The sequence below is a fragment of the Nymphalis io genome, chromosome 3, assembly GCF_905147045.1.
Source record: "Nymphalis io chromosome 3, ilAglIoxx1.1, whole genome shotgun sequence".
Lineage (NCBI taxonomy): Eukaryota > Metazoa > Arthropoda > Insecta > Lepidoptera > Nymphalidae > Nymphalis > Nymphalis io.
This window is the reverse complement of record NC_065890.1, coordinates 10,710,953-10,737,998: the sequence shown is the minus strand read 5'-3', so window position 1 is coordinate 10,737,998 and position 27,046 is coordinate 10,710,953. Positions and strand designations below refer to the sequence as shown.

Genomic DNA, 27,046 nt, shown 5'->3' with positions numbered 1-27,046 from the left:
TAAGAAAATAATTTTATAAAGTTATCAATTGTTTATTGTTAAAAAATATATAAATACAAAATTATTATTTAACAAAATCATCTTAAATGAAAGGAATTATAATGAAAACATTTCAAGTATCAAAATGTACACATAAATAAACTAAGATTTTATAATTAAGTACCTACAGAACAAGACAGCACATTACTGGAATGTTTATAATGGTGCTATTACTTCTTCTATTTTTATGATTAAAACTATAAATATTGTAAGGAGATAGATATTTATTATTAATAAAGCCAGATGTGCTGTCATCTAATATTATTAGTAAATGCAACAAAGTAAAAAAAAAATAACAGATATTGTTTTACTTTCCATTTTACCACATATTAAACGAAATGTAAAATATAAATGTGTTTCTGAGTAATCTTTTTGTATTATGCAAAATGCTACTAATTTGATTTATTGAATTAATAATAGTGGTATTAACAATTTATTATTTTTCAAAATTCAAAATTTCAGTACGCACTATTTTTATCACAAAAAAGATTTTTCATTTCTGGCTCTCTATGATTATATCATTTGTACCTACTAATCGACAGGCAATCATTTTTACTCTAATTAATTTATTAAAAACTACTAACTTTCATTTTTTCACAATCACTCACTATTACATCCAATAACAACAGTAATCCTGTTTTCTCTTAACCTAATATCAAGCTGTCATATATATACCTATTTTAAAGCTATATATTTCACCACTTCAATCTGAAATATCTTATTCATTTATTTTGTTCTATTATGTAATCATAAATTGTTGAGCATTTCAATTTATTGCTTTGTATAATTTGACAATAATTATAAAATAAATGCAACCAATCAAATAAGAGATTTAATATTTTCTAATGTATTTTATCAACTGCTATATCACACATGAAATAAATTTAAATCATTTGATACTCTTTCCTACCACTTTTTTTCTCATATTAACTTAACCACCTGGCATCAAAAGTTTTGTATCAAAGTCTTGGAAAGAAACTTTAGTCCCCATCAATAAATATTGAACATCGACCTTCTCTTTGAAAAGAGACAGCTTCGTAGAGCGTTGTGTGTCGCACACTACCTATGTGACGTTTCTCAGTCATTGTTCAACTGATGTAATGTGGTCACGTCCGATTTAATATATATATATATATATATTTATATATTATATATAAGTTGTAAATTCCCCAAACTTTTAATAATTTAAAGATGTACGATGGTATCTTTAAGAGTTTTGTTCTGTCATAGTTATCAAAAACGCATGGTGCGTGGTCGTGTCGATAACCAGAACAGAACACATCACAACAAATTTGTCGAAAGACCCCTAATTCAAACACCATTTCATTGGATCCAGACACGAAATTCCAATTGACTCAAAATTGTCGAAAACCCAGATTTATGATTTTATATTTCATCACAAGGATAGGTTTTCAGAGTTTTTCGTGGACACCGTACTTGTAGATCATGTGCACTGTGTTGCGATTGCGATGTTAAAATTAATATCAAATAATTCAACACGATTTAGACAATTACAATGATAGACTTGTGTCATTTTAACAATAGTTATAATGGTGTTATGCATCTACATCTTTAACTTTCAAAAAAAATACATCAACATGATAATAAAATGATCTTTTAATTTTATTTTTCCCATAATCTAAAGACAGCACTTATAGAAAGAATTGGTGTATGTTATTCAATTAAACAGAAACTCATAATAGTTAAAAGAAATCCTAATAGATACTGGAATGTTTATGTTTCGTGCGACAGAGATAACGCTCTACGAAGCCAAAATTAGCCGATTGTCTCTTTTCAATGGCTAGCATACCAACTACTTATTATGATTTAGCATACCAACTTCATTGCCAACTTATCTAAGACGCCTTAATAAGCCATCTGTCTATATTTCAATATCACCAAATGATAAGGTAATAACATTCACACAAATATTCCATATAAAGTCCAATTTTTACTGATTGTTTTATATATGATGTTTACCCCATGTACTGGTAAGAGGCTGGAGAAAGGTGTGGTGCCGGTGGCATGCCAGGTCCTGTGGAAGCTCCGATGGCAGAAAGATGGCACACACGACACATTAGTTTTCCTAAAAGTAAATTATTAACAAAGTTAAGAATACTTTTTGACACATGGAATCTACTACTGTTAGAAACTTTTAAAATAATAGTGTAATCTATAATTGTAACCATTTACAAGATGTAAGCAAAAGAAAAAGTGAATTAATATTCATTTGGGTGTTATTTTGTAAATAGATTATTTATTTATTTATTTTTTTTTATATGCCCCGGGATGGCAAATGACTCTACTCCACCTGATGGTAAGTGGTAGTAGAGTCCAAACGCGACGACGGCCAGTACAGTCGGGAAGAATGTTCTGTACTAGCCGTCCCCGCCTTGCCGGCCCGCAAGATGCCTCTTCACGCCTCGTTTGAAGGAACCCGGGTTGTAAAAGGAGGGGAACACGTGAGCTGGTAAGGAATTCCATTCTTTGGTAGTGCGACAAAGAAAGGAGTTGCCAAATTTCTTTGTGCGCGATGGAATTGATGTCACAGTTAGGCGGTGACATCGAGAACCAGCTCGCGTGGACTTAAGAAGGAAGGGGGAAGCAGGAATTAGAGAGAATAATTCCTCAGAGCACTCGCCGTGATACAGACGATAGAAAGCGCTCAGTGCTGCTATCTTTATTATTTTATTAACTTGATTTTGATTATTTGATTAACTTGAAATGAAATTGAGACATTAAAAATGTTGACAGAAAGAGCTAAATCAGTGTTCAACTAAACAGCCACTAAGAAATGTATGAAAGTAAGGCATTAGTATTTAATAGAAATATGTTACTATGTATACTTACCAGCTAGAGGATAGCAGCGCTTATCGGGTTCATCAGTTAATTGCATTCCACAAAAACAGCACATGTAACAGTCGACATGAAAGTCACGATCCATTGATACAACCCGAACAGTTTCATCAGTTCCTTCCACTGGTGTTATACCTGCGGTTTAACATGAGGAAATTATAACAATAATTATTATTAGACTTTTTTCTCATTATTAAGTTTCAATCATTTAAAAATTTTTTTCAATTTTCCTTTTTTTTGGACACACTAACCTTTCCCACAACTAGCACATTTTGGTGCAAACATACGATGATAGTCATTAACACAATAGATCTTATTGTCAACGTCAACTGTGAAGGGAACTCCATCAAGACACTCATTACAAATACAGCACCGAAAACATCCCGGATGGTATGACTTGCCCATAGCTTGTAATATCTGTAGACATCAAATACAAATGAATTAGAATTTGATTAAATTAAATATGACTTAAGAACAATTAATTCTACACCTGCAATTTGTTTATCAATATTATTAAATACAGTAAAAACACAATATTGATAAAAAAAAAAATTAAAATAAAAGTACTTGTTAGATGTTGTTTCATCTTTAAGATTATAAATGAACTGCCACCTTATTTAGTATATGCATACAGTTTACTATATTCACAAATAAACAAAGCAAATCTTTAAATACATTGTATCTTAACACATTCTGGTTGTTATCTCAGGTCAATGAACTCACATATTAATGTATAAACTTACCATTTCCATTATAAGGTGACCACATATTGCACATTTTTCAGCTGTTTGTTGAAATCCTGAATACTGCAAACATAATTTATAATTCAATTTTTTTTTATTGAAAATTCTTACTTATTATATAATATGTCACAAAGTGAAGCCAACTAACCAAATAATCTTCTTCACAGTACACCTTGCCATGGACATTGTAGAATGCCTTGCCACGTAATGCTCTTCCACAGGAACAGCATATGAAACAGTTAGTATGGTAAAGATTTCCCATGGCTTGACATGCCTGCCCGGCACCCGTCACACCAGCTCCACATGTATGACATATACCTTAAATTAAAAAAAATTGTTAAGAATAACATAATTATTAAAATTGTTAATGAAAATGGAATTTTGTTATACCAAAATATTCTCCTTCTTCATCCTGCCTTTCCATTTCTTCTTCAAGTTGCCGAGTGAGCTCTTCTATTTTACGTTGTGCTTCACTAGGACCAGGTGGTCGAGGTGGAGTGATACTGTATGGAAGCAAGCTCTTACCACGTCCCCCAGAACCTCTAGAACCCCCTGATACTTGAGAGACTGAGCTGGGAGTAGGACTAGGGGCAGGAGACTGAGCTGGTGAACATAAAGTCAGTCCAGAAACCATATTACGAGAACTAATTGTTTCAGATGCTAATGATACATTGTCTTTATTTGCTGCGGCCACAGCTGCAGCAGGAGATCCACCTGTCATACAAACATAGTCGGACCCATTAGTATCTTCAACTATTTGCATCCGGGTTGGAATTGGTTTTGGGCTTGCACCATAGTTTCCATTTATTGGTGCTGGTTTCGCTTTTGCTAATCCATTCCCAACTGGCGGTTTTGGATGAAAATACTTGGGCACAGATACAGGCCCCTGTACTTCTGTTGCAATATTTGCTTTCGGTCTTTGAGCACTTGGGGCAATTGAAGCATAAATTGCTGTTGACGGAATTGTAACCACCTTGTCATCAAAACTAACAGAATTGTTATTTTTCAAAAGGGAACTGACATCTGTATACTTAGGTGGAGCAGATTTCATAACTGTATAATCACTACTAGAGTTATCAGCTGATGGATTATAAGGTGGTGGAGGTGGCACTCTGTCTACTTTACTTTTATCATTTAACAATTTGAGTGAACTGTTTCTGTTTAAAGTACTATTAGCCACCTGTGGTCCAGGAACTGAGCCTTGTTGAATAAACTGCTGATCCAGATTAGGCTGTACTTTATATTCATTTTTCTTTTCATTTTCTGGACACAGCATGTTTTCATATACCAATGGATTTGATTTAGCTTTGTTGTTAACAGGCACTTGAGGTTGAGCTTTACTGTACCGAGTGTTATAATACCCTTCGGATACTAAAGGTGGATTTTGATACAGTTGGTGGTAATAAGGGGGCTGAGTCAGCTGTTGCTCCCCATAGTAATCTATATTTTCGTACACAGGTGGAGGATATTGAACATTATTATTCCCTGGTATTTCATATAAATCTTCGGTTTGATAACTAAGTGATCTTTGCGAAATGGAATCTATAGATCGCGTCGGGCTGGCTGGCAGAGCTGTAGTGTTTATATCACGTTTATTGATTGATGCGATTGTCTCTACGCGCTTAGGGGTAGCGAATTTTGATGCTGCTATTACATTTGAACGTTCATAAAAACTGTAATCTTGACGAACAGTAGGAGCACTATCTAACGTAAAACTCTCTATCGCACCAACGGGTCTAGCCTTTGCTTGGGCACTGGTGTTAGACGTTGAGGCAGTGTGCGCTTGCTCAGTATCATTTTCGTCTTTGTTGGATATTTTCAAATCTTGCAAACCCAGGATACACCGTTGATCGTCAGAGTTACTTCTTCTCGAAGAATCCATATTTTGAAAAAATATGTTAATATTATTGACCAAATTGGAAATTACACAAAAAACATAAATGATTCATAATTGTGATATAATGTAATCTTCAACAAAACATCATGAAAAAAGCCAAAAAACAAAATTAGTGATGTACAATTGTACAAATCTTGTTTTGCCAAAATTAAAGACGAGTAAGAGAACAACTAAGAAAAAATAGATACCGTTTTGAATAGAATATGAAAAATTGTGTAGGTATTTAAAAAAAATATCAGTATATTTTAAACAGGTGGACAAAATATTGGTCGATAAGCAATAAAAAAACACAATGTTAAAAGTAAAATGTTATTTGTTATTTATAATTATGTTAACCAATTGAATTTTTAATAATTCCCAATGAATAAAATCGTTACTAAAATGCTTATAATTCTTTTCGGAGTAATGAGTTATTAAATATTAAATCGTAATTTTAAAACTTGAAAATCAAATTTTTAATGATTGTTTCAAATTATCTAATACGTACATAGTAAAAATATATACCTAAACTTTGAATGTAAATCCGTAAATACATTTTCAATTAAACTTCGTAATATATATAGTAAATCAATATTCTTAAACACCTGTACTTTATATATCAGACCTTTTGCAATTTTATCGGTTTATAATTTCCTTCATAGTCTTACCTATCACTTTCTCTGAAACGATTAAATATATTTATAATCTGTGTCAGAATAAATATTTTAAGCTGTAATAATGCTAAACGTTAAACGCCATTTTATTTGCGAAGCGTTGTCAGGCGCTGCGCATGATTTATTAAAAAAAATCTAGGTACTAACTACGTAAAATATCTATTATACAAATAAATAATACTATACCTAAGGTCGTTAAAATTATGTGTAAAACATAAATAATAAACTTCATTGGCTACATAAATCCAAATAAAAAGTAGAACAGTAATTTAATAGTTTCCACCATGTATGACACGGAGGACGATCAGTATGAAGAGGAAGAAGTCGAAGAAATCTCCTCTGAGCTTTGGCAAGAAGCCTGTTGGATAGTAATCAACGCTTATTTTGATGAAAAAGGCTTGGTTAGGCAGCAACTAGATAGTTTTGACGAGTTTATTCAAATGTCCGTTCAGCGCATAGTTGAAGATTCACCCCCAATAGAACTTCAAGCTGAAGCTCAACATTCTTCTGGTGAAATTGAAACGCCTCCAAAATATCACTTAAAGTTTGACCAAATTTATCTTTCTAAGCCAACTCATTGGGAAAAAGATGGTGCCCCGTCTCCTATGATGCCTAATGAAGCGCGGTTGCGAAATTTAACTTATTCTGCTCCTTTATATGTTGACATTACAAAAACTATTGTTAAAGAAAATGAAGATCCAATTGAAACTCAACATCAAAAAACATTTATTGGAAAAATTCCTATTATGCTAAGATCAACATACTGTTTGCTAAGCAATTTGACGGATCGTGATTTAACTGAATTGAACGAATGCCCATTAGATCCTGGTGGCTATTTTATTATCAATGGATCTGAAAAAGTTTTAATTGCCCAAGAAAAAATGGCCACCAATACTGTATATGTGTTTAGTATGCAAGGTGGCAAGTATGCATATAAAACTGAAATTCGTTCTTGTCTTGAACATAGTTCTAGACCAACGTCAACTCTTTGGGTCAATATGATGGCTAGAGGTGGCCAAAGTATTAAAAAATCAGCTATTGGACAAAGAATTGTTGCAATTGTACCATATATTAAACAAGAAATACCAATTATGATTGTGTTTAGAGCTCTTGGTTTTGTTGCTGATAGAGATATTTTGGAGCATATCATTTACGATTTTGATGATCCAGAAATGATGGAAATGGTAAAGCCTTCATTAGATGAGGCTTTTGTTATACAAGAACAGAATGTCGCCCTGAGCTTTATTGGTGCAAGAGGAGCTCGACCTGGAGTCACTAAAGAAAGGCGTATTAAATATGCAAGAGAAATTTTACAAAAAGAAATGTTACCACATGTTGGAGTGTCAGATTTCTGTGAAACTAAAAAAGCTTATTTCCTGGGGTATATGGTCCACAGACTACTGTTAGCTGCGTTAGGTCGACGTGAACTTGATGACAGAGATCATTATGGAAATAAAAGACTTGACTTGGCTGGACCGTTATTAGCTTTTCTGTTTAGAGGACTGTTCAAAAATTTGTTGAAAGAAGTAAGAATGTATGCGCAGAAATTTATTGACAAAGGAAAAGATTTTAATTTGGAATTAGCTATTAAAACAAAAATAATAACTGATGGCTTAAGATATTCCTTGGCCACAGGTAATTGGGGTGATCAAAAGAAAGCTCATCAAGCAAGAGCTGGTGTGTCTCAAGTATTAAACAGATTAACATTCGCTTCAACTTTATCACATTTGCGCCGTGTAAATTCACCCATAGGCCGTGATGGTAAATTAGCAAAGCCTCGCCAATTGCATAATACTTTATGGGGCATGATTTGTCCTGCAGAAACACCTGAAGGAGCTGCTGTAGGTTTGGTAAAAAATCTGGCTTTAATGGCCTATATTTCAGTTGGTAGTCAGCCATCTCCAATCTTAGAGTTCTTGGAAGAGTGGTCTATGGAAAATTTAGAAGAAATAGCACCTTCAGCCATAGCGGATGCAACAAAAATATTTGTAAATGGTTGTTGGGTAGGAATTCACAGAGATCCTGAGCAACTCATGGCCACTTTACGTAAGTTAAGACGTCAAATGGACATTATTGTCTCAGAAGTTAGCATGATCCGAGATATTCGAGATAGAGAAATAAGAATTTACACAGATGCTGGCAGAATTTGTCGGCCACTTTTAATTGTGGAAAATGGAGCTCTGCTGCTAAAGAAGAAACATATTGATCAACTCAAGGAAAGAGATTACAATAATTATGGATGGCAAAATTTGGTTGCAAGTGGTGTTGTAGAGTATATTGATACTCTGGAAGAAGAAACTGTGATGATTGCTATGAGCCCTGATGACCTGGCACAAGTCAAAGAGTATGCATACTGTACAACATATACTCACTGTGAAATTCATCCTGCTATGATTTTGGGTGTTTGTGCTTCTATTATTCCATTCCCTGATCATAATCAAAGTCCTAGAAATACATATCAAAGTGCTATGGGTAAGCAAGCTATGGGAGTATACATTACAAACTTCCATGTCAGAATGGACACACTTGCTCATGTACTGTATTACCCACACAAACCTTTAGTTACAACAAGATCTATGGAGTATCTGCGTTTTAGAGAATTGCCTGCTGGAATTAATTCAATTGTTGCTATTTTATGCTACACTGGCTATAATCAAGAGGACAGTGTTATCTTAAATGCTTCAGCTGTAGAAAGAGGCTTTTTCAGATCTGTGTTCTATCGCTCCTATAAGGATTCGGAATCTAAAAGAATTGGTGATCAAGAAGAGCAATTTGAAAAACCAACGAGACAAACTTGTCAGGGCATGAGAAATGCACTTTATGATAAATTAGACGATGATGGTATTATTGCCCCTGGTATAAGAGTATCTGGAGATGATGTTGTTATTGGCAAAACAATAACACTCCCAGAGAATGATGATGAACTGGAGGGTACAACCAAACGCTACAGCAAACGAGATGCCTCGACATTCTTGCGTAATAGTGAAACTGGTATTGTTGATCAAGTTATGTTAACATTAAACAGTGAAGGGTATAAGTTTTGCAAAATTCGGGTACGATCAGTACGTATACCGCAAATAGGCGACAAATTCGCGTCCCGTCACGGACAAAAAGGAACTTGTGGAATTCAGTATAGACAAGAAGATATGCCGTTCACTTGTGAGGGTCTTACTCCCGATATCATCATTAATCCTCACGCTATCCCATCTCGTATGACAATTGGTCACTTGATTGAATGTATTCAAGGAAAAGTATCGTCAAACAAAGGAGAAATTGGCGATGCTACACCATTTAATGATGCCGTTAATGTACAAAAAATTTCATCTTTGTTGCAAGAGTATGGATATCATTTACGTGGCAATGAAGTTATGTACAACGGTCACACAGGTCGAAAAATTAACGCCCAAGTATTCTTGGGTCCTACTTATTATCAACGTCTCAAACACATGGTTGACGACAAAATTCATTCGAGAGCAAGAGGACCAGTACAAATTTTAGTAAGACAACCTATGGAAGGAAGAGCTCGTGATGGAGGGTTGCGTTTTGGAGAAATGGAACGTGATTGTCAGATTGCCCATGGTGCTGCGCAATTCTTGAGGGAACGTCTTTTTGAAGTATCCGATCCATATCGCATACACGTATGCAATTTCTGCGGACTTATAGCAATAGCAAATCTACGAAATAATACTTTTGAATGCAAAGGATGCAAAAACAAGACCCAGATATCTCAAGTTCGATTACCATATGCTGCTAAATTATTGTTCCAAGAACTAATGTCTATGAATATTGCACCCAGGCTTATGGTTGTTAGTTAAGAATTAAATACTATTAAAAATATTCATGTTTTTTTAATAGTAGTAGGATATTATTTTTTGAAATAAATCGAAATAAATATTTAAAAGACTTTTATTTTGTATCACAAACGACAACATTAAATGCAGCTTAAATATAACAATGTTACAAAATGTACACATAATATTTGTACTTAATAATTTAATAAATTATAATATCAAAAATGCATTCAACACGATTGAGGTAAAAGTTATATTTATTATATATTATATAAACCAATATATTTATTGCATAAATTTAACATTGATAAAATGTTTACACATAACGAAGGGTATTTTAACAATTATAATATTATTCAACATTGTATATAATACAATAAGACTGTTAGATAAAAAAAGAAAGTAAAAAAGGAAATCTAGAAATAATATAATTACTTTAAGTTAGGTAAATAGAAGAAGCTTGAGTAGGACTACAGCATTTAATCTCCAAAAATAAAATGTGTAATATAAGACTAGTAAGATACTCAATGAAATTGAAATATGACAAATTAATGTTTTACATTTAGAGAGCGTAAAGATACTACAAGTTTTTTATTTATTAAGTACTAATTAATTATCATGTGCAGGTAGAAAGTACAAATATTGTGCTAGAAATAGTTATAAATACTTAATATCTGGATGATTTCTCAATAATCTATGGATGGATCCCTACATTGTTGCTATTCCATAAATATATATGCACCATGTTTCTATTATAGGTTTCTAAATATATACCAAATATTACCTGTATCAAAGCTATTACGAGCTATATGCGGCATGTACATCAATTAATTGTTACGTAGTACGATAGGCTTATTAGGTTTTATTTTTATTTTCAAGGGTGAGAGACTATGGACAACACATATCCATATGTGACCGACTTATTACATTATGCTTTTCTCAGGTTAAATTTTATCCAATATTTAAGCAGAGGCATTATTCTTAAGGATCCTAATTACCTTCTTACTGTACAGCTTACGTATTTTATATCCTAAACTATATTCATTTATGTGGTCTCTCTAATGGTAGCATCGGTCCATCGATTTCTTGGACTTTTTACGTTTATGATTAACATAAAAAATACATATATAGACATATTATAATGTATCATCGGATTATTCATTTCTAAGATTCATAAATTAATCAGAGATTTGAAGCTGACATTATATGGACGTACAAGTTACCGAATTCTTACAACAATATATATAAAATTGGCTCTATTTTATTAATTACATTTTTTAAGTAAAATTTTTAGCTACTACGTTTATATTTGTATAAAAATGTATAATATATGCGAATATATGAAACCTATTTTAAAAGATATTCGTCGTAATAGGAAACATCCTCTTATTCAATAATTATCTACTTCATTTTCCTTCTTTTAATTGATCATTATAAATCTCGACATATGGGAATATGTATCACTGAATCAATTATTACTTCAATGCAGATCAGTTCGGAGCTGGTAGTGCTCTTTGTTCTTGACTGTCTTCTTCCTTCGGTCGACTCCATTTTATCATGGTCTCTGGCGATCGATACAAGAACACTAATTTCGCAAATAGGTCTTCTTCTAGTGACAGCTCCAAAGCCTCGCGAACCTGTAACAGATTTTATTCTTAAAGTAACTGACTAAAACTTACTTTTAAGTTAACTGACTTTCAAATCGAAGTAAAGAAGGGTAAAGATACATACATATAGTTGGTTTAAATCAAGTGCAAACATTACAGTTTAAAGTCAGTAATTTAGGAATGACAACTTTTTTGTTGGTCCATGGAGAAAATAGAAAAATATGTAGTGTGCAGCGTAGCATTAGGCCGGAGGCTGCGGTCCGCACCGGACGGCACTTTGGCGGCATATCAAGGCGGCGGTAAAAAAAAGTAATATTATATTGTAAGTAACATGTAATATTATAAAATAATTTTATTTGTTTTTTTATATATAAATATGTAGTTCATATGTCAACAAATGTCATTTTCACTTTTCAAGTTAGTAAAATTGGGGCATTGTACAAAATGTCGCAAATTTATTATAGTCAATTGTAATTGTAAATAAATTTGGGAACCCCACCGGGTGCTAGTGACCTATGCTACGCCACTGGTAGTGTGAATATATTTTGGTAGTGTGAATATAAAAATATTGGTAATTTCTGGACCTTACCATTAACTTAGCCATTATTAATTTTTATGTCATACTCTAAAACCCATGCCACGATAGTTCAATAATGTGTGATATTTCTACAGATTTCATTTCTCATTACACGACAATATAATATAACGATTATATTGTCAATGCAATGAATATAAAGCTAGTCCACGTGCACAGTACCAGGTAGATGTCGAGACAAAGCTGCAGCACGCGGTCCACGTTTGGCAGGTCGTCGAACATGATCTTGGTGTAGATGCCCGAGAAGAAGCCGCGCAGCACGCGCGACGCCAGGAACACGAACGTCGTGTACAGGCCGATTATTCTGCAGGGAATTTATTTTTTAAAAAAGTGACCAATGTGTCGTATATTGAAAGTACTCGAACTAGACTTTAATATTAGTACAATTCAAAATATTAGATTTTTTTTATATAAAATAGGAAGGCGGACGAGCATATGGGCCACCTGATGGTAAGTGGTCACCAACGCCCATAGACATTGGCATTGTAAGAAATGTTAACCATCGCTTACATCACCAATGCGCCACCAACCTTGGGAACTAAAATGTTATGTCCCTTGTGCCTGTAATTACACTGGCTCACTCATCCTTCAGACCGGAACACAAAAATGTGCTGCTGTTTTGCGGTAGAATATCTGATGAGTGGGTGGTGCCTACCCAGACGAGCTTGCACAAAGCTCTACCACCAGTAAAATTTTAATATTAATTTATATTTACACATCTATACGAAGCGTACTTACCCTCCCCCTGATATAAAATTGAGAGTCTCCGGGAAGAGTTTGTCATTGAAAGTGTACATGACGAGCATATCGCAGTTGTTCATCGGGATCGCCGCAAGGTAATCCTATTGATGCAATTTAACAAATAATTAAGATAAAAAAATCAATTCAATCTCCGACTTATAATTAAACACAATGATTATATATACAGTTAAATTAATTTCTTAATATTTAGGCATAGTGTAGTCGCATCGTAATATGGATAGATTTTTATTGAAACAAAAATAGTCGTCGCTGCGCTGTTCGTCGGTGCGTAACTACAGGACGATTAATCGAACTTATCAAAAAAAAATAGTTTCCAAAAGATTTAAAAACAAAGAATCCTTTTTTGTAAGAAAAATTGTTTTTTCCCATTATTAAGTTAATGAGTTGATTAACGGTTTGGCAATTAGGCCACGACGGCCAGTGGTAATATGTTTCATTAATTACAAAATAGACCCCTGATGGGAACTGGAATTTTTCATAACCATTTTCAGATCTCGATCCCTTCTGAATGTTTCGTTTCGAGTTCGACTAATAAATATATAATAGTAACTGCCTCGTTGGTCTAGTGGCTTGATGTAAGGTCGCAGACCCGGAGGTCCTGGGTTCAATTCCCAGGTCGGGCTAATAAAAAGTTATTGGGTTTTTCTTTCTGAAAATTCTCAGTAGCAGCCCGGAGTCTGGAAGTTGGAAGTGTGTGCACTCCCGTGCCTCAGAAAGCACGTAAAGCCGTTGGTCCTGCGCCTGAACTCTTTCCGGTCGCGTCGGATTGCCGCCCATCGGATTATGAGAGTGAGGGAAGAGAGAGTGCACCTGTGTTTGCGCACACACTTGTGCACTATAATATCTCCTGCGTAATTGGCTAATCTCTCTTGAGATTGGGCGCCGTGGCCGAAATCGGTCTGGAGGACATTATTATTATTATTATATAATAGTAATCTCTCTAGTATGACAGGTGCTACTCACGGACTGCTGGCAGGCCTCCCGCACGCGCCAGTACACGCTGTCGCCCTCCCGCTCGAGGCGCAGCTGCACGTCGCGGTAAAACCGCGCGTCGTCGTGCTCTGCCGGCAATTATATTATTATTTGTTTCAAACTTTATACTATTTAGGACTAAAAAAATGCAATCATTAATCGGTTACTTAATCGCCCCGAGCATTGTCATGGTGAAGAGGAACGCATTGGTGTCAGGCCGTAAACGTCAATCAATTTTTTGTCATATCGATAGTTTACATGCGACGAATTATGATGACTATTTAAAAAAAACTAAATGTTATCTAGAGATGATAATTCAATGTGTAATATGTTGCCCTTTCGAAGTCAAATTAAAATGAATTCGAGTATGTAATATGAGTTTAAAATATGTGGTCAGCGGATAGGACTAAATTACTTACCGGTCCCCGATATTGGTGGCATTAATTGGTAGGCAGGTTTAGTGGTGCCTTTATTGAAGACTTTTAGGAATTTCGGGAAAAGCATCTTCACATTAAGCCTATAAAATAAATTACAGTATAATTAAAACATTTACAATATAATTTTAACATTCCGTTAATGACCCGCGATTATATATATTCACAATCAATGACAATGTATGTGACAGGTGACAATAACAACTGTCAAGTTAAAAAAAATCAGAGAAAAGCGTGCGTTGATGTTAATAGCAGTTTCTCAAGGACGATAAACGCGTCACAGAGTTATGCACGTAAATGTTACGAAATTTATGATCCAAAGAAATGATATTTTGCGCCACAATGGTTCATAAGAAAAAATTAAGAGATAGCTTAATGGACAGAGCACGTTTGAAGTGATATTATAGGAACTGATTTTCTATACCAAGTGTCGGGCTTGGCGGTGTCCGCGAGCAGCTTCAGCAACGTCTCCCTCTCGGGGTTGCGCTTCCCGTCGATGTAGGCGTCGAGCGGCACCTCGCGGTTGTTGTCTATGGTGGGCGGGTTCTGCGCGTTGTTGCTCGGATGAGTGATCACGTACGTGAATTTAACCGCAAGCGATGCATCTGTAACGATAAAGTATTATATAATATTTGAGGATGTAATTAGGACTGTGCTATATTACGTCGTCAAATTAGTAGGTTGCCTTCTTTCTTAAATGGCAAACAAAATATTGGAAAACCTACCGCTGATACATTAAATTAAAGTATTAAAAAAAACACGCACTGGAGACGGCCTCCCTCTCGAGGCGGGCGAGCTCGGGCGGCGAGATCTGCCACGTCATGGTGGAGTTGGGGTTGATGGTGACCACGGCCACGTCGTTGTACATGTAGTTGGACAGGAACGTCTGCGCCGTGCGGTCGCGCGCGTACTGGTTGCTCAGCTGAGTGTAGTCCTGCTCCGTAAAGCTGGGGAAGCATTACGAGATCATTACACGATCAGCTTTAACAATATAGTAATGAACGGTCCTACTCATTATTTAGATTCGGTCGGTAAGTTGGTCGAAAATGTGCGATATGATTTAAAATATGATAGTATGCTAACGTAAACTTACACATCTATATTGTGTGATTGTGCCGACATCTGGTAGACTGGTAAAAATGGCCCAATACGAATTTTCACCGTAACGTCTGTCGGTGGATTCGGTTGCCCAACCTTAAAACATAAATAAAAGAATATTACAGAAATGTCATTCTCAAAAGCTAAGCAAAAACTAAGTAATTTTTTATATGTTTATGTATAAGCGGTCACACTATAAACCCATGCTTGAAGCGAATAAATAATGTAAGAATTGTCTAACACATTCCGTTTACGACGCTGTTATTAATGTAATAGTAAATAAGCCAGAGCGAATGTGAAGTGCTCACCGAGTTTCCGAAGGCGAAGAAGACGAGCGGGAACCAGATGATGGCGATGACGAAGGCGAGCACTCCGCCGCCCAGCAGGTACTTGGACGTCGTGGACTTCTTGGCGCCGCGCGGCTGCGGGAACTCGTCCTCCACGTAGCGCGAGCACTGCACGCACACACTCACATAGACGGTACAAACGACCGCGACCATAATGTAAAAGTAAAAAGTAAAGTAACAGCCTGTGAATGTCCCACTGCTGGGCTAAAGGCTTCCTCTCCCTTTTTTGAGGAGAAGGTTTGGAGCTTATTTCACCACGCTGCTCCAATACGGGTTGGAGGAATACACATATGGCAGAATTTCAGTGAAATTAGACACATGCAGGTTTCCTTACGATGTTTCCCTTTACCGTAAAGCACAAGATGAATTATAATCACAAATTAAGCACATGAAAATTCAGTGGTGCTTGCTCGAGTTTGAACCCACGATCATCGGTTGCGATTCACGCGTTTCTACCACTGGGCCATCTCGGCTTTTTCGACCATAATGTAATACGACATAATTACTAAACCTTGGGCGAATAATGTTAATCTTTAGACGCAAAACTCCGATTATTATTTGTCTCGAGATTTGAGCCATGGAGCTACAGATCTGTTAATCTGATTATATAACCTAGCCGCTATATCGACAAGTCAGTTTTGTAATATAATGCTATCGAACTACGTGCATATAATGATGCTGAGTAAAGTCGAATTAAAAAGTTCACCTTTAGTAAGAAAACGCTGGCGAATATATCCTCCATCTTGAGCCAATCCATGAGCGTCATAGATGTGTCCGTCCAGATCCAGTCCATCAACGTGCGTAACTCGAACAAGAAAGGCACCGCCATGAATCTGTAATATTAAAAAAATACTTAATTTAATTACGAAAAAATTACATAAATATTTACAAATACAAAATGGGAAACTTAAGTCAATATCATGAGTAATTAGTAATTTAAAATATAATATATCTAATTCTTGTATATATTTCTTTCGTGAATCTAGAAAACGGCTCCAATGTTTTGGCTAAAATTTTGTATTTATATAAGGGTTTGCTTTTAAAGTAATTTTTTATAACACATTATTATTAAAGCCGTGCGAACACAATATTAATTTACTAATCAGTAAATCTGGTGTTGCTAGTACAAAGCTGTTTCAACCATTTGCAACGCCTTTGCACATATACCATTTTCGTAGAGCCTCGCAGTGTAAAAGAAAATCTAGGGTCTTAATCACAGAACCACTCACCCTCTAAAGCAAACCATGTTGAGGAAGTGGTAGGACTTGCAGAGGAAGTTGCCGATGATACGGCGCGGATAACCACAGCGGATCTGGTAAGCGGACAGCAGCAGGTAGACGCACTTCAACATGTACCACATTGGCGGCGGCAACAGAGCGTTGAACGTTCTAGAATGTTTATTTTTTTTTCTTAAAACAAAAAATATCTTACGATGTTTAAATTAATAAACATTATTTATAGTTTTAACATTTTTTAAAAATCTAAAAGTAAGATATTACCCAACATAAATTTAAAACAAACAATTAACGAATCAAAGTGGTTTCTAAATATAAGTAAGACCGTCGAGGTTATAAGATTTCATCGCATGTCGTATGTATTAACGAACCTTTCAGTGATGAAAGGTAGCACGAAGAACATCCAGATGTGCACGCCGATGATGAGTGCGTATTGGAATAATATCTTGCCCAGCATGAACTTGCGGAGGTAGAGCGCGCGGTCTATCACTATCAGACCGAATTGAAGAATCAACATCACCAAAAATGGGATCGGTACTTTGTTCTCTTCCAGATAAGCTTGCACTCCGCCGTCCCCTTGGTGAGTCTGAGGATTTCGTCCAAAAAAGGGAATATATTGCCGACAAGCGTTTTATTATTAATTTGTCAAGATAAATTATAGATTAATTGAAATCTAATGATAACGAAATCTTAAAAATCGTATTGATAAATGATTTTTTTTTTTAAAAAGCGGAGACAAATAGAGAGGGAGAGTATATATATTGTACTCACTCCGAAAGCAGCGAAGCCGAATATAACGACGAGAAAGTTGAAGAAGTCGCAAAGAAACATGTAGGCGTAGATGTCGGCCGTCACGCGCGCACCCGGGGCCAACATGCGCTGGAAGAAGTGCCGCGTGGGCTGCAGGTAGCGCTTCACGCTGCACCGCACGAATGTTAGTTACTCTTATGTTCTACACAAATACTTTTTGAGAATTCTTAATTTTAAATAAATGTATTTTTCAAAATTATTTGCCAATTTATGAACAATTGTTATAAAATCAATTTTTTTTTTTTAATAAATGTTGAAGCAATATATTTACTTATTGAATTACAAATTAAATACTAACTGTTCGGATGAGAAACGATACATTGATTATAATGGTGCTTGCGCTGTTGTCTTGTGATATGACAAAAAATATAACTATGTTCTCAGGATTTTATTACGATATTGGTTAATGTGATGTCATCCGATTCAATTGTTTAATTTTCATGCAAATATACAATACTTACGATAGGACGATTACTTGAGGATAGTTACTGTACGTATCCTCTAACGTCGTCGCTACGGCAATTATCGGTTCTTGGTCGTCATTTACACTAAAAAAAAAAAAAAAATCAAATTATATTTAAAAAAAAAACATCGTTAAACAAACTATTGTTTCGGTATGAGTTATTAGCTAACTTTATAATATATGTTTCGCGGTGTTAAAATTGGCTTATATACCTAGGTTCTGTAGTACATAAAGACAATAGCGTAATAGTATTAATAAATAATTAATAAATATTTGCATATATATGGCATAAGAATAGTTCTTTTTTCTGAAATACAGCAGCTCAATAAAGCGTAATTATCCTTTAGAATAATAATAACGGATATAATCTCCACTATATCTCGTAAATATCATGTGAATACTAGTTACTTGTAATGGTCATCGTCCATGACTTTAGAGGGACCGGGTTCTGGTTCTATGTCGCGATCATCCGTTCGCTCTGGTTCTCTCAGTTCTACCGTCTTTTTCGGAGTTTCAGATGTTTCATTCGTTTCCGTTTCTTCGGGCCTGTATTTGTTATAAATATTAATAAATTAACACTAATAACAATTGTTTTAGATGACTTAATAAAGACTACTATAAATTCTATGTTAAACTATTAAATATGTAAATGACTAAAACTCTCTACTTCTTTAATGAGGTAAATTTTAGCAACAATGCGCACTAAATAATAAAAACTCTAAATTACAACCTTCATACTCTAGGGCAGTGTTTTCCAACATGGGGCTCACGCCCCACAGGCGGGGCAATTTGATAGTTAAGGAGGGCAATTTAAAAATGAACTCCACAATTAATTTCTTAACAACAACAAAACAAATTTTAAAGGTGAAAAATTATGTATGGGGGGCATAAAATTTTTAGAAATGTTAAGGTGGGGCATGGCCTAAGGTTAGAAAACACTGCTCTAGGGATATGATCCTCCTTTGTAACTACAAAATATCAATTGCTTCTTTGGTCTTAATTATACGATCTCCTTTTTCATACATAAAACGTTGTCGCTATCAACGCTACTGTTACTGTAGTTAGTAAACATTTGCTAATATTAGAACAAATATTGGTGTACTGTGAGGACCACGGGGAATAGTTGTGGACGAAGCGGGCGAGCCGGGCGAGGAGGCCGGGGGCGGCGGGAGAGTCGCCGGCGTCGGAGAGTGCGGGCGCGGGAGGGGGAGGGGGAGCGGCGGGCAGGGCGGTCGCGCTGCGAGCAGGCGCCGGCCTCGCACTACTGTCTGCCCGCATATTATATACTTAGGCGTCCACACAGGAGTGGACATAGCAAAGCATTCCCAACGAACGCCGGCCTAAGGCTTTGGCAGACGAGCCTTTTCTTATGCAGTTGAAATAGGATTTCGGCAAGTGAATGATGTTACTGCTAATATCTTTTCCAAGTGCTGAGTTTGCTACTGAACGACGCTAGCTTGTTGCAACACAAGATGCATCCAGACTTACATATAAAATAGTAGTTTAAGTAATCACTCACGGGGTCGGCCTTTCGTGCATTTCCAGATACTTCCGACCGACTTCTGCGCCTCGACCTTCCACCAACATTTGGGTATCAGCAGAGCTCAAGGGATACTCCATATCCTCTTTCAATTCTACCTCCGGCGTTGATTCCTTCCACAGCCCCAGCGATTTCAACATGAATCTAAAATATATTTTAACGCAAGACAAATGCTTTATCTTAAACTTCTACACACTGAAGGAAGTACAATATGTTCTTTATATATTATGTCAACTAAATTTTAAAGTAAATTATACATTACCTATGTAAAAATATAATGAGTAGAAGAAGTAGGTCATATAACGCATAGTTGAATTTCCTCTCTATTCCGATTATTCTCGGCGCGGTAAATGGCATGTTGGCCGGTATGGCTTTTTGGTTCCAGGGTAAGATTTCGAATTGGAACATGCTCTTTATTAGTACTATGACCTAAAATAAATAAATACTTATTTTTTTGACAGTTATTACATTTTTATTGCATAGACACAACTTGAAGTAATTAAAAAAATAATAAATTAAATTAGAATATCTTATAAAATATAATACAAAGATAATAGTTAAAAAAATATTAAATGGATCACCATAAAATCTCTAACCTCAGTGTATGCAATGAGAGTAACCCAAAAGGTTTTAGTTGGTCGCGGTATGGTCAAAGTTCCCCATAAAAACACCATAAGAGGTAATGGGATGGAGAGAATCGTCGCCGACTGGATCTATAAAATAAGTATTATTAATATATTTATTTCATATCACGGTATACTTATTCTTTTAATCACTTGCGTTTATTTATAGCGTGCATAAGCGATTAAATACGTCTCCCGTTAGTTGTCTGCTGTTCCACATTTAGTAATGTATTTTACTCGTACCTATACGTCTTACTATTTTTAGCACGCTGCTTTGCGTAATGTTAATGGGTTGGATGGATGGGATGGATGGTGGTGTGGATTTTGAAACCCGGGCAAGCACCACTGAACTTCATGTGCTTAATTGGTGTTTATAATTCATCTCGTGCTTGACGGTGAAGGAAAACATCGTGAGGAAACCTGCATGTGTCTAATTTCATTAAAATTCTGCCACATGTGTATCTACCAACCCGGAGCAGCGTGGTGGAATAAGCTCCAAACCTTCTCAGCCCAGCAGTGGGACATTAACAGGCTGTTACTGTAGTTTTATGAGAGACGCTGCGACCTGCAGATAAGCTGCAGTAAGCTATGCATATTTACGATACTTACCTGATTTATGAACACCATAATGTAACAGACAATGTCGGTATGTGCCAGCACCGCGTACCACAACGCATAAATGAGATGTATTATTGGAGGCTTTTCTTGCTTAAACATCGAGTCGTCTTGCTCTTCCAACGTCGTCACATCCTTACTGTAATTTAAAGTTTATATTATTAACATGCAACATTAATATTTTTAACGTGCTTTGAACGAAAAAAAAGAAAATTACATCGAATTAAAAAGGAAGGTTGTGTATAAGAGAAAAAGAAGTACAATTTGTACAACATTGAATAGATATCAAACACAAGTAAGAGCTTAGATTAATTCATACGAGTATAAGGTTATCCATAGGAGAACGTGTTTTCGAAACATAGGGCCTTACTTATAAATATTATGTTGGAGTTGAACAGTTAAACATTGCTGTCTTCTTTCAAATGTCAAATGAATAATAATAAAATCTGTGTTTAACTAAACACTCGCTGACCGAAGTTTATATGCAAGGCAGTTAATCGATAATACTTACCAAACTCTACATTTAAATAGAATAAAAACGCCGTGCAATATCGACATAGCAGTCAACAGTTGATATGTGTAGCAAAAGCCCATTAAAAGCGACAGACAAAACTTTCCCTTAGAACCTCCACTGCTGTTTAAAACCGTTTCAAACTTTTACGTAAATAAAATAAAGAGAGTAAGAAAAATGTATAAAACGTGTAACAATTCAGTCGAGGATCTGTCGGCAGGCACTGAACCTTTCGGTAGTCTGTAAGCTAAACGCGCTCTCGTGTTCGGAGGTGTCGTCGGAGGACGCGCTCGAGGCGACGTCCAGCCCGCCCTCCACGCTGGCCGCCAAGATACGGATCTCCGGGACGCTTAAATCGCTTAACTTACGGCTGGAAACACCCCCATCATATCAATTTTGAACCCCATTCCGAATAGTTTTGTAATAATCTCCGTCATGTTATTATTTATTAGATAACATTTTATTTTAAACTAATTAGTTACTGTGGCGTCGCTAGTGGGAGCTTCTAGTGATTAGTGCAAATGTAAACTAATAATTTCATCTAAACTTAGTTTGCTTAGCACAATTCTCTACCAAATTTGTAGTTTACTTTTGATTAACAGTTTTGGAATAATTTCTAAGATTTTCTACTAATTACTGCTAATTTCTAAAATACTAATCATTACATTTGTGCAAGACAGTGCATGTATTAATAAGTACCTACCCTACGTCCTCTGGAGGCTGAAGGAGATTGTTGCTTGATCTTTCCAATTCCCTATTAGTAAAGGCAGCATGCGAAAAAGGTAACTAGTCACTACCAGCTGTCTAAATACGAGATGGATTTGCAACTACCGTTTATTTTAAAACTACTACTTTAAATACTTGTACTCTAGAAATAAAATACTAATATAACATTTTCAGTTAAGTAAATAATGTTACAAAATATAAAAAACTGTCCATACGAGTACTTAAAAGCATGAAATGTAGAATTCATTATTAAAGAAGTTTTCAGTTAATCAAAGAAATATCAAAAAAATATGATACTCACTGATGCAACAGAGTTTCGGGTAGCGGCTCCCAAATCATCTGTGAACCTTCTCTTCGCCCGATACCGAAACCTTCTTTCTCCTGATAATTGCAAATAAAACATTGAATACTTTATTTAAAATAACATTATGTACAAATAACTTATTTACTCATACCTTTAGCCTTTTCTTTTCAAAAGATAACGTACGCGACACATATCTGTAATCTCGCGAATACTTCATTAGGTGACGCGTCAAGGATACAAGTATACTGGATATAAAGGCGCCAGCTGTGTCTAAAAAGCTCTTTACTTTATCAATGAATGACTCCGATTCTGTAAATAATATGCCACTTTGTTAAAAACGTAACGTATGAATTAATCAAGACCTATGAAATAATCAAACAAAATAATTTCATAATCTATTATCAGTAAAACGAACAGAATTACCTGGTGGCGGTGCGAATTCGTCTAGTTCTGATGAAGGTCCGGGCCGGTCCTGCTCTAGTATCTTTACGTCCACGTCTGCTTCCCGTACAGCCTCTGACCGAGGTGAAGTTGTCCGACCCTAAGGAGACAACAATAAAATATCAATATTCTATAACGCACAAAAAATATGACTGAAAATAGAGCAAAAAATAAAGAAACATAATAAGAAAATAATACAGTGTGAAAAATATATTTCATAATAAGCTAAAAATCTTAAATAAAAATTATTACTAAAATAAAACAACAGTGCATAAAGCCATAAATACAAAGTACAAAAGCTCCAAAACATGCACAATAATACTTATACCGACCAATGGCAATATGGGATTCTACATCGAAATTAAATATTCATAATGCCTAAAAAATTTCACATTTACCATTAATTTATTGTTGTAAATGCCTACAATGGTGTATCACACTACACTAGCCTACTAATGTGGTAATTTTTGTTATTAATTTGGTGTTTCTTATATTAATAAAAAATATATTAAAATAAAATATGTATCAATGGAAAATACCATTCAGATGAAATTTTTCAATCAAAACAATAAAATTACAAGAAATTAAGAAAACTGCTCAAAGGATACAAACCGGGTCGGTTTGATTAAACTGCACTATTGTATTACATTATAAAAAAATTTATATTTTTGATAATACTATTATTTTATTCTTTCTCCAAATCGGGGGATTTGAAAAAAATAATTCATCTTTACCACTATTATATCACCACCAGTGTTATGATTTTGAGTAAAAATTTTCATATTTTCCCGTCCCGTGATAACTCGACTCATGGCTCAATAATTATCAATAATATATCTACAGGCCGGCGTCCGTCCGCATAGTCACCTGGCGCGGGTAGGAGAAGGGGAAGGTGAGCGAGGAGGCGCGCGTGCGCACGGCGGGCGCGGACGCGCGGCGCAGCGACACGGCGCGCCGCACGTCCGTCTTGATGGCCGTCGACACGAGCTGCCACACACACCGCTCTCCATACAAGTGCACCGCGTTTCTCGATATCGCTTGTCCTTTTGTATCACTTTGGACTATCATTCACTACGTTGTATATTTTTTTTAAAAATCTACTTCCTTTAAAACGAAGACTTCTATCGAGAAACGAAGTGTACGTGTTCACCTTGTGCGAAGCTAGTTAGTCACCATAAGCTGCCCGGGGAATATGTTGAAACATATGTTCATGTAATATTTAAGATTAACTTGTTAATCAATACAAAACATTTACAAAAACTAGGCACGTTATTTGATCTAATTACGTGCATGACCTTAAATACACTTTCCTTCGTGCAAAAGGAAACTACATACTTTTAATGATAACTTTACAATATCCCATATCATATTACGAGTACATTACAATAATTTTATTTCATCACAATAACAAACAAACTCCCGTGCATCAACAACCTTTAACTACATCCATGTCCCGCAACAACCCTTATAAAAATGCACCAAAAGCAAATTTAAATCCGTATTGACTTACCTTCCCGAAGCCCATAGTCTTTGGTGCGTCTTCGTCTGAACTGGACTCATCATCTTTCAGATGTACGTCAGTATCGTCAAATTCATCAAACATGTAGTAGTCTCCGGAACGCACCGCTGTATAGAGATGAAGTATTTAAAATAAATTGTATACAAAATTAAATCTACGACACTTATTAGCATGCAGTTACGGTGTAGCTAAATTACTGTAATATTTTTTATAAGTTAAGAAAAAACTGAATGAATGTTGCAGAAAATTAATTGACAAGTAAATTGCCGACTTCAAGCAAAGGTTACAAGCGCAAGTTCCAGCACAAGTTTAAATCATGAACTTGTTTTTTTTGTAACATATTTACTGAATGTAATCTTATTTTGATTTAATTTACATTTACAAAATACAGAGAAAAAAAAACCACTAAAAATTAATAATTTAGAAATCTAGGTTCTCTGAGATCTTATACATGTTGCATGCAAATTATCTGTAAATTCGAAAAACTAACTTAATATTTGTAGAACAAAGCGTATAAAAAGATAAATAGTACGTATAAAAATATAACAGACAAACATTGCATTTTATAGAGAGTTAATAAAATAAAAACAAGCACTGCCCCATGCAAACATTTAAGTGACGAAAATATAGATCCATGCAATTAAGAGCCAAAAAACAAATTTGTGCACAAGCGTACTTTACGATCTTAAACAAAGATTGCGGTTCACTATTTACATATTTTACAAAACTGAAAACAATTTCATGACAAAGAAACCTAAAAGTCAATCACCGCCGCAATATTGCCTAAATACCAGTACCGAGAAGCAACAGCTGTTAGTATTAGATTGTCAAAGATTAGCCGGGACACTTCACGCAACATTACCCTTCTGATGGCTGGCGGGCGGCTTAAACGGAGGTCTCACGCGTGCTACAAAGAAAGGCATAACTCAACACCATTCTCACACCACAATTAAGCTCAAGTTCAGAAGTCAGATTTCAAGAAGACAAAAATATCTGTCCATATTGTTAGGCATTTATTCAATCATTCGAAGACATAGGTTAAACACTAAAGCGCGTTTACAAACATTAGTTTATCTTTGTTTTATTATTCATGTCGGGGACACGTAAATCATGGATTTGGTTAAGGCACAAACCGGGAGAGTGAATGTTTGTTTCAAAGCGGAGGTACGCGTGTAAACGAAACGGATACAAAGTTGGTAATTTATATGATTTTAACGAATTAATAATCGCCAGCCGTCACCCTCCACCCTTATCTATAGACTGTACCTTTATGTCTATGTGTGACTGGCGCGGGTACGGTACCACTTCCTATGTACAAATAAAAAAAAGATTTAACGACAAAAATATCACATAAATTTATCTATTAAAAATGCTATACATTATATACAACTGTGAAACATAGTTAAATTTTGTATTAAAAAACTCATGTTTCTTAATAATAACACCGTTTGACTTCGCGTCCTTGGTATACCATATTTTAATTGAACTAAAATGAAAAATTCAATACATTGTAACGTTCGTGTTATTATTTCGAAATTTAGAGTAAACAAGCATCATCAAGTGCGCGTAATCCAATGCGTAGTTACACGTGTGATGCGAGTTGGGCTCGGCGCGACTCGAGTACGAGATGATGGAGGTCCGCTGCAACAGGCTCGGGCTGGCCACCGTGTGTCGACGCCGGATGGGGGGCGGAGAGAACACCGGGTACGACTCCTCGGGGGTCTGCGCGCGCGGCAGCAGCTCCGACGACGGTGGGGATTCGAATGATATGCGCCGCGGCTCCAGGTACGCGTCGAGCGAAACCGTCATCAGAGCGGACGACGGGGAGGGTGGTTGCGGAAGCGCGGGGAGGGAGGGTCGCGCGGGGGACGAGGGCACGGACGCCTCGCTCAGAGGAGTATGGAAGCCACGAGGGGAGGGAGGGGGCGAGGGGGATGCGGGCGTGTGGTAGCCGCGACGGGACTCCTCGGAGTCGCCTCGCACGAGCGGCACTTGTGCCGACTCGCCGGGCTGCGTCGCATCTTCCTCTTCGTCCTCCTCTTCTATTATTGTGTTAGCACGGGAAGCAACTGATGCTTAGAGACTGATTTACGTTTACTTACTAAAGATTTTACTTTTAAAATAGCTTTTTTGGAATAAAATAACCTTTAAGACATGTAGACTTAATTGATCAATAATAGTTATTATATTTTTGTATGTTTAGCATCGAAATATCCAACTATAAGTTTTATAACAAAAATATTATTAGTGTAATATTACTAGTACTACCTGCGTCGTGGTGCACGGGCTCCTTTGACATAACTCCCTGTATCTTCTTCTGATTTGCTTTAATTCGTTCCATTTTAACTTTGATCTTTTCCAATATCTTTACTTCTTGTTCCTCTTGAATGTTCATTTGTTTTTGCCGAAGTTCCTCAATTAAATCCGCACCTCTAAAATGGCCGTATTTTTAGAACGAGTCAAAT

The 27,046-nt window shown here is 35.9% G+C and overlaps 3 protein-coding genes across 3 annotated transcripts in view; 1 reads left to right on the top strand and 2 right to left on the bottom strand.

The window, feature by feature from the left end:
* Positions 1–147: 147 nt before the first annotated feature.
* Positions 148–5,691, bottom strand: LOC126781175 (LIM domain-containing protein jub). The gene is made up of 6 exons (XM_050506016.1): positions 4,029–5,691; positions 3,787–3,956; positions 3,639–3,701; positions 3,147–3,312; positions 2,890–3,030; positions 148–2,125 (listed from the first exon to the last, which is right to left on the bottom strand). The coding sequence occupies exons 1-6, from the start codon at positions 5,518–5,520 to the stop codon at positions 2,016–2,018; spliced, it is 2,142 nt and encodes a 713-aa protein (XP_050361973.1). The 5' UTR covers positions 5,521–5,691; the 3' UTR covers positions 148–2,015.
* Positions 5,692–6,277: 586 nt separating this feature from the next.
* Positions 6,278–10,082, top strand: LOC126781078 (DNA-directed RNA polymerase II subunit RPB2). The gene has a single exon (XM_050505881.1). It carries the CDS (start codon positions 6,473–6,475, stop codon positions 10,001–10,003), a length of 3,531 nt encoding a protein of 1,176 aa, XP_050361838.1. The 5' UTR covers positions 6,278–6,472; the 3' UTR covers positions 10,004–10,082.
* Positions 10,083–10,128: 46 nt separating this feature from the next.
* LOC126781079 (piezo-type mechanosensitive ion channel component) overlaps positions 10,129–27,046 on the bottom strand; it is a 42,529-nt gene continuing 25,611 nt past the window's right edge. The window contains exons 27-53 of the mRNA XM_050505882.1: positions 26,850–27,013; positions 25,444–25,488; positions 24,573–24,688; positions 23,930–24,049; positions 23,045–23,162; positions 22,773–22,930; positions 22,619–22,698; positions 21,821–21,961; positions 21,075–21,219; positions 20,439–20,555; positions 20,105–20,271; positions 19,822–19,986; positions 18,711–18,848; positions 18,301–18,387; positions 17,801–17,948; positions 17,401–17,615; positions 17,024–17,182; positions 16,501–16,627; positions 15,756–15,902; positions 15,443–15,543; positions 15,115–15,296; positions 14,774–14,954; positions 14,335–14,432; positions 13,907–14,004; positions 12,920–13,023; positions 12,344–12,485; positions 10,129–11,616 (exon numbers count right to left, since the gene is read on the bottom strand). Of these exons, the coding sequence (XP_050361839.1) occupies positions 11,470–11,616; positions 12,344–12,485; positions 12,920–13,023; positions 13,907–14,004; positions 14,335–14,432; positions 14,774–14,954; positions 15,115–15,296; positions 15,443–15,543; positions 15,756–15,902; positions 16,501–16,627; positions 17,024–17,182; positions 17,401–17,615; positions 17,801–17,948; positions 18,301–18,387; positions 18,711–18,848; positions 19,822–19,986; positions 20,105–20,271; positions 20,439–20,555; positions 21,075–21,219; positions 21,821–21,961; positions 22,619–22,698; positions 22,773–22,930; positions 23,045–23,162; positions 23,930–24,049; positions 24,573–24,688; positions 25,444–25,488; positions 26,850–27,013 (3,610 nt within the window). The 3' untranslated portion in view covers positions 10,129–11,469. The remainder of the gene's footprint in view (positions 11,617–12,343; positions 12,486–12,919; positions 13,024–13,906; positions 14,005–14,334; positions 14,433–14,773; positions 14,955–15,114; positions 15,297–15,442; positions 15,544–15,755; positions 15,903–16,500; positions 16,628–17,023; positions 17,183–17,400; positions 17,616–17,800; positions 17,949–18,300; positions 18,388–18,710; positions 18,849–19,821; positions 19,987–20,104; positions 20,272–20,438; positions 20,556–21,074; positions 21,220–21,820; positions 21,962–22,618; positions 22,699–22,772; positions 22,931–23,044; positions 23,163–23,929; positions 24,050–24,572; positions 24,689–25,443; positions 25,489–26,849; positions 27,014–27,046) is intronic.

Coding starts and splice junctions, on each gene's coding strand:
- LOC126781175 (XM_050506016.1), bottom strand. CDS start 5,520: ATGGATTCTTCGAGAAGAAGTAACTCTGACGATCAACGGTGTATCCTG. Junction 3,957..4,028: donor TGAAGAAGGAGAATATTTTG/GTATAACAAAAT, acceptor TTTTAATTTAAG/GTATATGTCATACATGTGGA. Junction 3,031..3,146: donor ATGTGCTAGTTGTGGGAAAG/GTTAGTGTGTCC, acceptor GTTAAACCGCAG/GTATAACACCAGTGGAAGGA.
- LOC126781078 (XM_050505881.1), top strand. CDS start 6,473: ATGTATGACACGGAGGACGATCAGTATGAAGAGGAAGAAGTCGAAGAA.